This window comes from Parasteatoda tepidariorum, chromosome 3 (assembly GCF_043381705.1).
Source record: "Parasteatoda tepidariorum isolate YZ-2023 chromosome 3, CAS_Ptep_4.0, whole genome shotgun sequence".
NCBI classification, from domain to species: Eukaryota; Metazoa; Arthropoda; class Arachnida; order Araneae; family Theridiidae; genus Parasteatoda; species Parasteatoda tepidariorum.
Genome location: NC_092206.1, coordinates 3,004,288 through 3,016,408, shown reverse-complemented (window position 1 = coordinate 3,016,408; position 12,121 = coordinate 3,004,288). Strand labels below are relative to the sequence as shown.

Below are 12,121 nucleotides of genomic sequence, written 5' to 3'. Positions count from 1 at the left end.
ATTCTAGTCAATTTTCTTGATATCTATATTGAGGTGAAAACTTTAAATACCTCCATAAAGTTCCATTCTTCATTACTGAAGCAGAATGGGCCCCAATTAGGACTTAAATATCTCAGCCACCTAAATATATCTCAGGATTCAACAATAGGGCAAGATTTAAGAGACTCCTCAAAGACATACAAATTTCAAGAGTTCTATTCATATAAAAGAGGGATGGTTTATTTCAAATGATATTAACCATTTCAGGGGTGAGCCCAACTCAAAATTCCTAAAATTTCTTGAATAAAATCATCAATGACGCATTTCAAAAGATTAATGTCTTCATAAATTTAAATCATTGATATTTTCGCAACATGAAATTCTAAATAAATTATATACAGCATAATTTAAATAAATAATTTTGTATAAGTTAACTTTTATGTCTAATCAGATTTATTATTCTAAAAGAAAAAATATTTACAAATGAAAGTGCCAGTTATAAATTCTAGATCTAATATTTTTAAATAAAATATACAAGGATTTTTACACATAAATGTGATCGGTGATTTCTTGATACCTCTGAACCTCGGATTTCTGGAAATTTCCGGATCGCAGTTAACAAAAAATTCGGAGCACAATCATCTCTGATTGTTTAAAAGAGTTAAATTCATTTTTATGAAACAATCATCATTAAATATTAAAAAGATTTAAAACAGTTAAGTATCAAATATTTATTTCTCCACTATTATATTTATATATCTGTTTAAGTTTCTGCCCTCACAACATTCTGAACAAAAGAAAAAATATCAATGATTTTGACACCTCCTTAAGGGATCACAGTACCCAAAAAATGACCAAAATATCGATATTCGTTTTTATTGCTTATAATAAAACTTCAAACTATTTCAAATGCACTGAAAAAAAATCATCTCTTTATCTACATTTTTAAAAAAGTTATGAATGATTTTAGATTGCCTTTAAAACAGAAACTTGATCAGCAGATGGACTTTAAAGTGCTTTTTCTCATAGATAATAATTTTGTCTTTTAATCTTAGTTAAATCCGTAAGGAATTTTTTCTACTTAAGATAAAGCTTTGAAGTAAACTTTATTATCTTAAGTATGATACACTTATTTAAACTGTGCATGGAGTAAGCATTTTATGAGGTATTACAATTTTTACAACATATTATATATACCAAACAGGAAGTTTCAACTTTTTTTATAATAATCTATTAAAAATGTTCTAATTGATATATCAACAAATGAATGCACAAAATTGTTAAGAAGAATATTGCAAGCACAAAGGAAAAAAGGTTTTGGAAAATATGTTAAAATAAAAAAGCCTAAAGGATTTAAAAATTCTGAATTTTAAAAATTAAACAGCTTAACTATTTTTTGAAGATAAATTATTGATTGTAAGTTAAGCGAGAATGTAAAGCATCGACAAAATGAATGATTATACTTTTCTTTTTAAAAAAAAATTTGCTAAGGTACTGTGACCCCTTAAGAAACAAAATGATCATAATAGTTTTGATACCCTTTGGTTTGTACTCAATTTCAAAAAGATATTAGTGCTAGAGAGTTTTGCCTCAGGTTGCTCGAAAAAATTCTGCCACAGTGCTGCCATGCAACTAGATTTGGGAATATAAATTTTGACAGAAGATTCATGTATCACGTGAATTGAAATGCCATACTATTTAAAAACAAATCTGAATGAATGGAAACTGTAATTCCCACAAGTATGATAGTTACATTCAAGAGCAACCAATACGATTCATGCAATTTTTGATACAGTGTTGAAAAAGCTGACTTTTATTATGACTTGCTCATTTGTAGCTCTTCAAAAAGCTTTATTTCGGTTTTGTGATTCATAAAAATATAGTTTATAAACTAGCTTAGCCTAATTGGGGCTACCCTCTGCTTCACTACTTCAGTATATTAAAGAATCGAACTGAGGTATTTCACCTCATTATAAATATTTAACAAGAAATAGTTAATTAAGTCCCTCCGATAGTCAGACCGTTTTGTGCATTTTATTGATTTTCTGACAATTCATCATGTGAAGGTAGTTTTCTGATTGTTGTCATGTGAAAAATTGTTGCTGACATTAGGGCAGAATTCAGCTAAATTTTTGCAATAGCTCAATCAGAAGACCGTATTTCACTGCCCTAGAAACAGGGATGAGTGTAGCCAGAAAGTAAAAAAGAGGAAATCCAAGTATATATATATATATCGCACTTTTTTTGTCAAATTTTTGTTTAAACTTGTAATCCATGTGATTATAAATCCCGATATGAGGCTTTTAAATCACGTGCATATANGTTTTTTTATGAATGAATATGGAGTATCTGTGTGTGCATATATATGATATATATACAGGGATGAGAGTAGTCAGAAAGTAAAAAAGAGGAAATCCAAGAATATATATATATAAACAAAAATTTGACAAAAAAAGTGCGATTTTTAAACTTGTAAACAATGTGATTATAAATCCCGATATGAGGCTTTTAAGTCACGTAAATATGAAACTCTACATCAAATTTGCCCCCAAGGAAATGATTTTTAGAGAAACTTCAGAGGAAGGAATAAGGACTTCAATAATTTCGCTCCGTGAATAATAAAATTCCTCATAAAATATTTTAACTTGTGCAAAAAAAAATTTCAGCGGAAATTAGCGAAAAAAATGGAAAAATTTGAAAAAAAGCGGAAATCCGCGAAAGAATCTCATCCCTGTAGAAAGCCATGGATTTAGATTTTTTTATGTTCATACGATAGATTAATGAAGAAGCTAACATAAGACTGGTGGATTTTTCACTGTACTGATATTTTGTTTAAAAAAATTACAATTAAGTAAGATACGTAAAATAAACTTTCTATTCGATTTAGGGGCTTCTCTAATGTGGGGCCAGGGGCAACTGCCCTGTATGTCCCTATCTTAGCCAGACTCTGTAAATATAAGACTCTGTTTATAAAGTGCAATTAAAAAAGCAAATCTAATTTATGACAAACCTCAGATGTGTTGGATAATCATGTTTTTATTTTAAAGCAAATCTTAAATTACAGATATGTGTGGAAAAGTAAAATTTGTAACATACGTGGAGAGGCATATTTATCAGGATAATCTTTCAATAATTTGTCCCGAGCAACATCAGCCAAAGATCCGAACAACACAACAGGACGTATAAAACTGGCTGCAAATAATTTAAACAAATATTAACACAAACAAAGCAACAAGAATAATTAAATGATTTCACAATTTTTTTTTTAGGAAACATTATTTATCAACAAATAAATTTCCTAATTCAATTAGAAAAAAATAATAAATATTACTTAAAATGAACTTCAAATTGTTTATATATAGAAATAAACACAATTGTAGCAGATATGTTTCAATAACAGAAAATAGTTTTTTTTTTTTTTTTTAATACAATGAGCGACTCTAGCAGCATCAGCTAGGTTAACTATACAATACAACAAGACACATTAAAATGGATGAAAAGAAATAAAAAGATATTATTTATCAGATATTGTCCAATAGAGAAACATAAATAAAGATGAAATAGTCTGCAATGAAAGATTTCAAATTAATAAAACAAAAATAAAAACAATTTTCACTTAGCAAAATCAGCAAGGGGTACAGTAATCTATAAGAGAGATTGAAAAACAAAGCGATAAATTTTTTTAAATGACTCATTTAAAAATAAATAAATTTCTCTTTTGTGTTTGTAGTTGTTATTGCAGTTCATTTACGTTGCACTAGAGCTGCACAATGGGCTATTGGCGACGGTCTGGGAAACATCCCTGAGGATGATGCGAAGACATGCCATCACAATTTTGATCCTCTGCAGAGGGGATAGCACCCCCGCTTTGGTAGCCTGGCGACTTGCACGCGAAGTTCAGCACTTTACGGTATAACAGTTTAACGAGGACCCACACAGCACACCCTCGGTCCCTGAGCAGATTGAACCAAGTAGGCACCCACCTGCACACCAACCGCAGCCAGTGATGCTTGACTTTGGTCTGCGATAACTGCGATTGCAACTGTGAGTTGATTGATGCATTGATGTTTTGGATTGCTTGGAAGAGGTTGTGGTTTATGTTCAGTACTTGTTCTGTATGTTGCTGTCTAATTTATAATGGTTAATAAATATTTAATAAATAAAGAAACAGTGTTAATACTTTATATGAATTTTTTTTTTTTTTTTTAATATTAAATCTTTATTTTCTTACGCCAGAGTTTGTTTTAACAAATTTAAAAGAAGAGGAATGTTCTTCTTATTACGCAGGGAATAAAATGAAGTTATTAATATAGTTTAATGGAATGAATAGGTAAGTAGTGATTTTCAAATTTAATTGCTTTTATTGTTAACCACTTACTTAATTTCAACAAAAAGTAACCTTTTTAAATTAACATTTCATTAATTCAATATAAATAATAGTAACCAGATACTTTTGGATTTTGTTATTTTTACCATTTTCTGAAGAAATATGGGGTGGATTGATCCATAACTTAAGTACAGATCAGCAACTTTTGCGAGAAGAAAAAAATATTAGAATATCTTAGACCATAAAGAATAACCATAAATATGTATCTTTTCTTAATTATGTTCATTTAGTTTTTTAAATCTAGAATTCAGAATTTGAAAAGTATAGGTTTTCCCCAAAAAAGCATTATTTCTTTTTTCATACATTTTCATTGTAAATTTTTAAGCAAATCAACAAATATTATGAATTTTTTTCAAGATGATAAAATTCATGAGGAATGTTAGGACAAAAAATCAAATAAAATTTTGGAAGATATGAGAACTCAAAGTAATAATAATTGAATACAGTGCATATACTTAAGAAAAAAATTAACTAAAATAAGTCAATATTTGAAAAAAAGTCTAATTTGAATATTTTTACTAGTTTATTACTGTTATAAGATTCAAACTTGAAATTTTAAAAAGTTAAGTCCTTTTCATGAATTGTCATTTCAGACCATAAAACAAACAGATTAAAAATAATATAAATATTACAAACCTCAAAAATTCTCAATCACAATGAACAAGATAAATGTTATGTTACAAATCTACTACAGCCTTTTTTACTCATAATAAAAAACTCTTGGCTTCTGCATAGCCAAATCTTCCAACAAAAAATAAGCACCTTTTAAGTACTCTTTAAGCACTAAAAAGTACTTTAATTACTATATACATTAACAAAATACAAACTAATTTTCAAAGACTGTACATTGATCATGGTAAAATAACTCTAACAGAAAACTCTTTTTCCTGATCATATTAGCCATTATAAAATGATCAAGAGATTTTCGGTTCGATTATCTGAGGGTCGAAAATTAAGCTTAAAATTGAAAGTATCATGCAACAGAGTTGCACATAAAAGTGCAATAATCTAACTCAGATGCATGTGCAGACTCGCAAGTAACATGTTAAATGATTAGCGCTTTCATACGCTATGGACTGACGGTACAACCGAATGGATTGTTGTTGAATGGATTGCGAAAAATGTTGGATAGAACAATGTAAAAGCACACTTTGGCATAATAAAAAAGCACGCTTTACCATGGTGAAAATGGACATGGTAAAGAAAAAATCTCATTTTCTCTCGAAAAGGGAAAATTAAGCACTTTTTAAAAACACCTAATGGAAAAAAGCACCTTTAAAGGCTTTTAAAATTCGAAAATCAAAAATAAGCACCTTTAAGCACTTTTTAAAAACGCTATGCATTATGATAAATATTAACGTTACTTACGATGCTTAAGAGTAACTCTTTCATATGCAGGAAATTTAGATACACCATCGGCTGTAAATAAAAGGAGAGAAAATTATGTAACCAGAACTACATCATGATTTCATTTAGAATTTCGAGCATTAATACTGCACAAATGTGAAAGTTGCATTCATAAATAATAGAGAAATCTACATAATTAATCATAATGCACATAAAAATTAAATTTTACCCAGCTCTATCCATAAATATGGAAGTGTGGATACCACTGAACTCAGCAGCTTGGAATTTTAAACTTAAATCTTTTTTTTATTATTTCTATGGCCTGAAAGCACTATATTTAGATACATAAAGGAACATAAAACAAATTTAAGAAGATCTCCTTAAATTTCGTTTATTTTATTATAAACTTCTTTTTTGTATAACTGAATGTTGCAATCATTCAGAATTCTTATCATTGATAAGACATTAAAGTGATCAAAACTGTCAATTGTCTCTATATTGCAACAAAAAAAAAATATTACGTAATAGCCAGCTTATTAATAACAAAAGTGATTTCTTTACAGAATAGATATTAGATAGTTTAGAATAGCTCAGCATATATATTGACGTGATTTCACTGTTAAAAACCTTTTTTCAAATTGTACTTTGATTTATTCCTCTAAGTAAATACACATTCAGTATGAAATAGTCTATAAAGATTAATGTAAGTAGACAGTAATTTATCTCCTTCATTGTTAGTGAAGGTAATGAGGAGACAGGATTTACTCAACAAAAGAAAAATAATAAAAACTATTTTTCAGGTAAGAAAGTAGTTTTTTTCCTTAAATGACTTTATCAGAAACCAGCTAACATAATTTTTGCCTCTCTTAACCTGTATGGGAAAAAAGCTGGTTTCGATTCTTATAATGATGCACATTAAACGAGGACTGAAATTTGGCATGACTGTTACTTGACTGAAATTTGGCATGACTGGAAAAATAGGAGGCAAGTTTTGCAACCACAAGAAAGACCATTTATAACGTGAACAATAAAACAGCAGTGATTAGGGAAACACTGAGAGTATGTTTGGTAGAGCAAAGATATGAATTGGCTTCAACAGACTGAGATGAAATTACATATATTTAATAACATTTACTTTATTCTAAAAATGTTTTATCTTTAAACTAAAATTCCTCTCTTTTGCTTCAATTTCATTACATATTACCTCACATTATGTTGGCAGATAATTGTAATACTCAATTTCCGGTTCTTTGTCAGCATCTTGAGAGGTAGACCTAAAAGGTTATATCATTAGAATGCTTTATTACATCAGTAAAAGGATAGAATAACTCTTTGGAAGAGGGATAGAGGATTTTTCTTGGTTTTTTTATATTTCTTACTCTTTTAGCTAATCATTTCTGTATTTTATTTACTGTTTCAATGATTGTTTAGGGGAGTGGTAAAAATTATCAATTATGTGAAAACATCAAAATTTCTCAACTCTTTTAGTTAAGGAACAAAAAAACTTATCGAATGGCCGAATTGCTAACATTTTATGTGAACAAAATTTGTCTTTATAGCAAAAAGAAAAAAAAAAAAAAAAAAAAAAAAAACAGTTTAGCATATTTGTGCAATATTTACCAAAGACAACGTCTTCCCAGTGATCTTTGCTAAGTGACTTGGAACGTCGAGCGCTTCTTCTCTTAAAGAAACTGCCACGACTTTCTGATGCAGCGTCTTTCTTAGCCTGGTTTTGTTGTTCCTGGGCCCACTGCTCAGCTCTGTTAACAAGACATTAAGAGTGTTTTAAATTCAGGATATCTCCTACATTTTAGATTTTCAAATTCACGACTTTTCATGACTCATTGCAAGAATTTTTCAAGACTTAGCAAAGTTACTCTTTTCCACGACAAAAAAAAACCAATAAATTTAAAGTAACAGAAGTGTCAGCTTGAAAAATAATAATAATAACTTTTCAGTTAAAATAAAATAACTATTTTATTTGAATGTGAAATTTTTTTTTTATTCTCATATTATGGCCAACATTTTTGCATTTTGTAGCGGGAAAACACTTTAATTATTTCTTTTATCGCATTCTGTAAATCATCATCACATTAAAAAAAATAATTTAAAAAAAATCGTGACATCCATAGCAGTAACTACCAAAAAAATAAAAATTGATGTTGAAATCATGGGAGTTGAACTCTTCGAAAAGAGGTTGCTGAATCATAGCCACAGACTAAATGCACATTTTAATTTCGAGATTCAATATCGATAAACAATATCGTATTAAAAACACAGGATTTTAAAAACTATGTGGAAAACAATAGTAATAATAACTACATAAAAATAGAACGAAAATTTCTGCTGAAATGAGAACCAAATTTTTTTACTTCCTAAAGGAAAAATCTTTCTGCAAGAACTTGGTAATGATGTGCGACAATGTCGCCACGATTCGGCCACGGAGGTGCCATCCTGTGCCGCCACTGGAGAAAAATCAATGCCCTCTATAATTTTCAAAGAACAATGCTAAAGGAAAATTAGAAATGAGAAGGGCTGGATGAGCTAGAAGACTAGGAAGAAAGGAAAGACGGTATAATAGCTTTTCAGAGAACCCACTTTATACACCATGATTAGGAGTGATCCTTGCTTTCACGCTCTCTAATGATAATATTTTTCTGCAAGATACTTTTAAGAATAACAAATATACATGTAGCTGTTTTAAAGTAACAGAAGCATCAACTTCAAAAAAAAATTATAATAATTTTTTTTATTTAAATACATAATATTTTTTTAATTCTAATATTATGGCCAATATTCTTGAATTTTGTAGGGGGAAAACACACTAAATATTTTTTTCTTCACAATGAAAATGTCATAACTTTTTTTTTGTGTGTGAGCAAAACTGGTGTAATTTAAATTTTTTACTTTTAGCAGAAAAATATTATTTTTTATTTTGAGACTAATTATTGATTACTTCCTCATAGATAAAATGCTTCAATTTGAAATGTATTATTATTGCTTTCTTTATTTGATATTTTTTATTATTACTTTTTATCTTTATTCATTACTTTTTCAAGATTTTTGTAGCCTCTTTCTCATCTTCTACATATGTAAGTAGAATTGCATAAACATGTGCCTTTTTGCTATCCTTTGATCTAATTTTTTATAAGTTGTTGAAATTATGCTTTTAAAAATATTTAATTTAACTTGAAAAATTCTATTTATTAACAGGAAATAAATAAAGTCTAATGTAATTCATAGAAAAATTAAAGTTTTATTATATAAATCTCTTTTCAGATCAATTTTAACATATGGCTGTGAAACCTGGGCCATATCTTATACGGATGAGGCTATATTGGGTATCTTTGAAAGAAAGGTCTTGAGAAGTATTTTTGAAGGAATTCAAAAAAATAATGTGTGGCTTAGATGTTTGACTAGAGCTTTATCACTCATATAACGAACCTGACATTATTGATTTTATTAAACGACAATGAGCAGGCCACATTATGAAAATGGACGAAGACCGTACCACAAAAAAAGAGTTTTCATTGCCAAACCAGTTAGTTGGCTCACAAAAGAGAGACAGGCCGAATTTGAGATGGATAGATGGCCCAGAAAAAGACCTTTTGATATAAAAAAACAAAAAATTGGAAAACACTAGCAAACAAAAGGTTAGCCTGAAAAAAACCTTCTTGAGAAGGCCAAGGTCCACCCTGGGCTGTTGAGTCATTGCTGATGATGATTTATTAACAGATGTATACAACTTTTTGCGAACTCCTTAAAGTGTCACGATTCTATAATATTTCGGTGCTTGTGAATAGTTCTTCTTTTTTTCTTTTGTAGTTTTCAACGGTTCAGTTTTTGCAAAAAATACAGCAATTGTTTTCATTAATTTGCAATAAAGATTTTATTTTTAAAAAAGGGGTAATGGATGTATTAATATTAGTAATTCTGTCTTACATTCATATATATTACACACTTCCTTTAAAAAAAAAGAGGTTTCACTAAAACCTAAGGGAAAGATCAATCCATAAAAAAGGATGCGAAATATTGATATTCAGGATATACAAATGCTCTGGATACAGATTTCTTTAAATTTTTCTGAAAAATGAAAGAGTGAAAACAATACAAACACAATTAAAGAAAGTGGAAACATCAAAACCAGCTTGATTGTCCAATGTCACTTTAAAATTTTTCTGGTAATTGCCATTGTTTCCAAACAGGTTTTGAAAAAATTGCCTTCGTATAGGGTGCGTAGCCATATCTTTCAACAAAAAAAAGCACCATTTAAGCACTCAAAATCATTTTCAAGCACTATATACATTAACAAAATGCAAAATAATTTTTAAAGACTTTACACGATCATGATAAAATAACTTGTTTCCGACAAACTCTTTTCTTGATTATATTAGCCACCATAAAAAGATTTTTTGGTTCAATTTCAGAGGGGGGGAATTAAGTCTGAAATTGAGAATATCGCGCAAAACGCAGCAGAGTTGCACATGAGGGTGCAAAAATCTCACAGAACCCAGCTCAGTAGAGGCAGATGCGGACATGCAAGTATTTCCTCTAACATGTAAAATGATGGGCGGTTTCGTACGCTACGGACCGCACGGCATGCCGAAATGCATCGTGTTTGAATGAATTGTGGAAATGTAGAATAGAACAATGTGAAAACCACGCTTTTGAAGAATACATGGCGAAAATTGACAGGGTTAACACAAAATCTCAATTTCAAAAAGGGAAAATTAAGCACTTTTTAAAAACGCTACAGTTGTATTATTCAACAGATGACGCAAGAAGAAGAATTACCGTTGGTTGTTGGGTATGACTCCTTTCTGTATTTCCTGATTAGTTCTTCCAAGTCTGTAAACCAGCCAAGATCCAACAACACCATTGTAAAGAGTATCTATCACATGAAATATTTCCCCCACTTGAAAACCTATCTCTCCTTTTCCAGAACCCTCATAAGAGAAGTGAGTTCTACAGAGAGAGTAAAAACAACTTATTAGACAACTTCCTTAAAAAAAAACCCTATTGACAACAAAAAAATGATTTGCTTACTTTATGTAGAAGGAATCACCACGCTGATTTGCTACAATTTCGTCATATTCTAAAATCGACAATATATCAAATCACTTTATTCTAAAATTACTTGATCATGCAATGCAATCTCACATACAATTTTTATTATTGCCCTAACATTAAATTTTTAAAAAAAAGTTTACGAAAAAAGTGTGTCGCTGTAGTTATCGAAACAATTATATTTTAAATTGAAATTTTATCAGAAACATAGTCATTAACCTATAACTTTCAATTTATAGATTAATTAATGTATAAATAAACTGTTACATATCTTGATTTTTATATCACTATGCATTTGACTAATTTAAAGCAATTGTACTCTATCCTAATATTTCTAAATTCTTTTATCTATTTACTTAAATGTTAAAAAAAAAAAATAATTAAGAGTCGACTATATTTCAAATAATGAAACTTAAAATGGAGTACACAAACTGTTATGAAAAATATGTTATTAGACAACAGATTTTCTCTTTTTGAAAGAATTCATGCAACAAAACAAAAAAATTTCAGTGTCGTAAAAGAGCACTTACTATCTTTCATGTACTGAACAACTAAGTTAACATAGTCTTGTATGTGGAGAAGATAAAGAACAGCTTCTTCTCGAGTAACACCATTCATGTCCATTTCATTCACCTTCAAAAAAGAAAATAACAACAACCTTAGATCATGTAAGTGCTGGCACTAGAATGCATTTTACTTAATTTTCTGTATTTCTGTGCGGTGTTTTATCTATAAATTATGATTCCTAGAAAAATCTAATAAATCAGGGGTCCCCAACCTTTTTGTAATTAAAAGCAAATACCAGAATATTGCTCTAATGGCAGGCATCATTTATTTTTTCAAGATAAATTTATAGTTGGTAGACATAGGTAATAATACACACTACATATAATGCACAAAAAACTTAGTTTAAAAAATTTATTTAACATATGAATATAATTAGTATAATATAGTATAATAAAATTTTTAAAAAATGCCTTTGTTGTACGGCAACCACACACATTTATCGATTCATTTTATTTCAGGTGTGGGAAATTAATGTAGTGCAGACTTGGCACAAGTGGAAAATTGGTCAGTCACATAATGCTTTGTGCCTATATCTGTGTGCGATTTCTGTTTTGGTTGTGTTTATCATCAATATTAAAACAGCAAATTTGCATAGCATTTTACGGGAAAATGGAAAACTGAAATATTTTATCGTTAGGCACAAGCAGTGTGAGCACCTAGACCGATAGGTGCCTGCGCGAATAGGGTTGGGGACCCCTGTAATAAATATTTAAAAACCTTCAAGTGATAATTTTTCTCATTTGAATGACTGAAAATAAATTTCTTTTAAAAATC

At 29.4% G+C, this 12,121-nt stretch overlaps 1 protein-coding gene across 1 annotated transcript in view; it reads right to left on the bottom strand.

The window, feature by feature from the left end:
• The window catches only part of LOC107447528 (tight junction protein ZO-3), a gene marked incomplete in the record, with an annotated part of 114,597 nt that overhangs the window by 30,030 nt on the left and 72,446 nt on the right, over positions 1-12,121 (bottom strand). Inside the window, 6 exon segments of the mRNA XM_071178201.1 lie at positions 3,076-3,171; positions 5,735-5,785; positions 7,334-7,473; positions 10,508-10,678; positions 10,760-10,808; positions 11,311-11,413. Of these exon segments, the coding sequence (XP_071034302.1) occupies positions 3,076-3,171; positions 5,735-5,785; positions 7,334-7,473; positions 10,508-10,678; positions 10,760-10,808; positions 11,311-11,413 (610 nt within the window).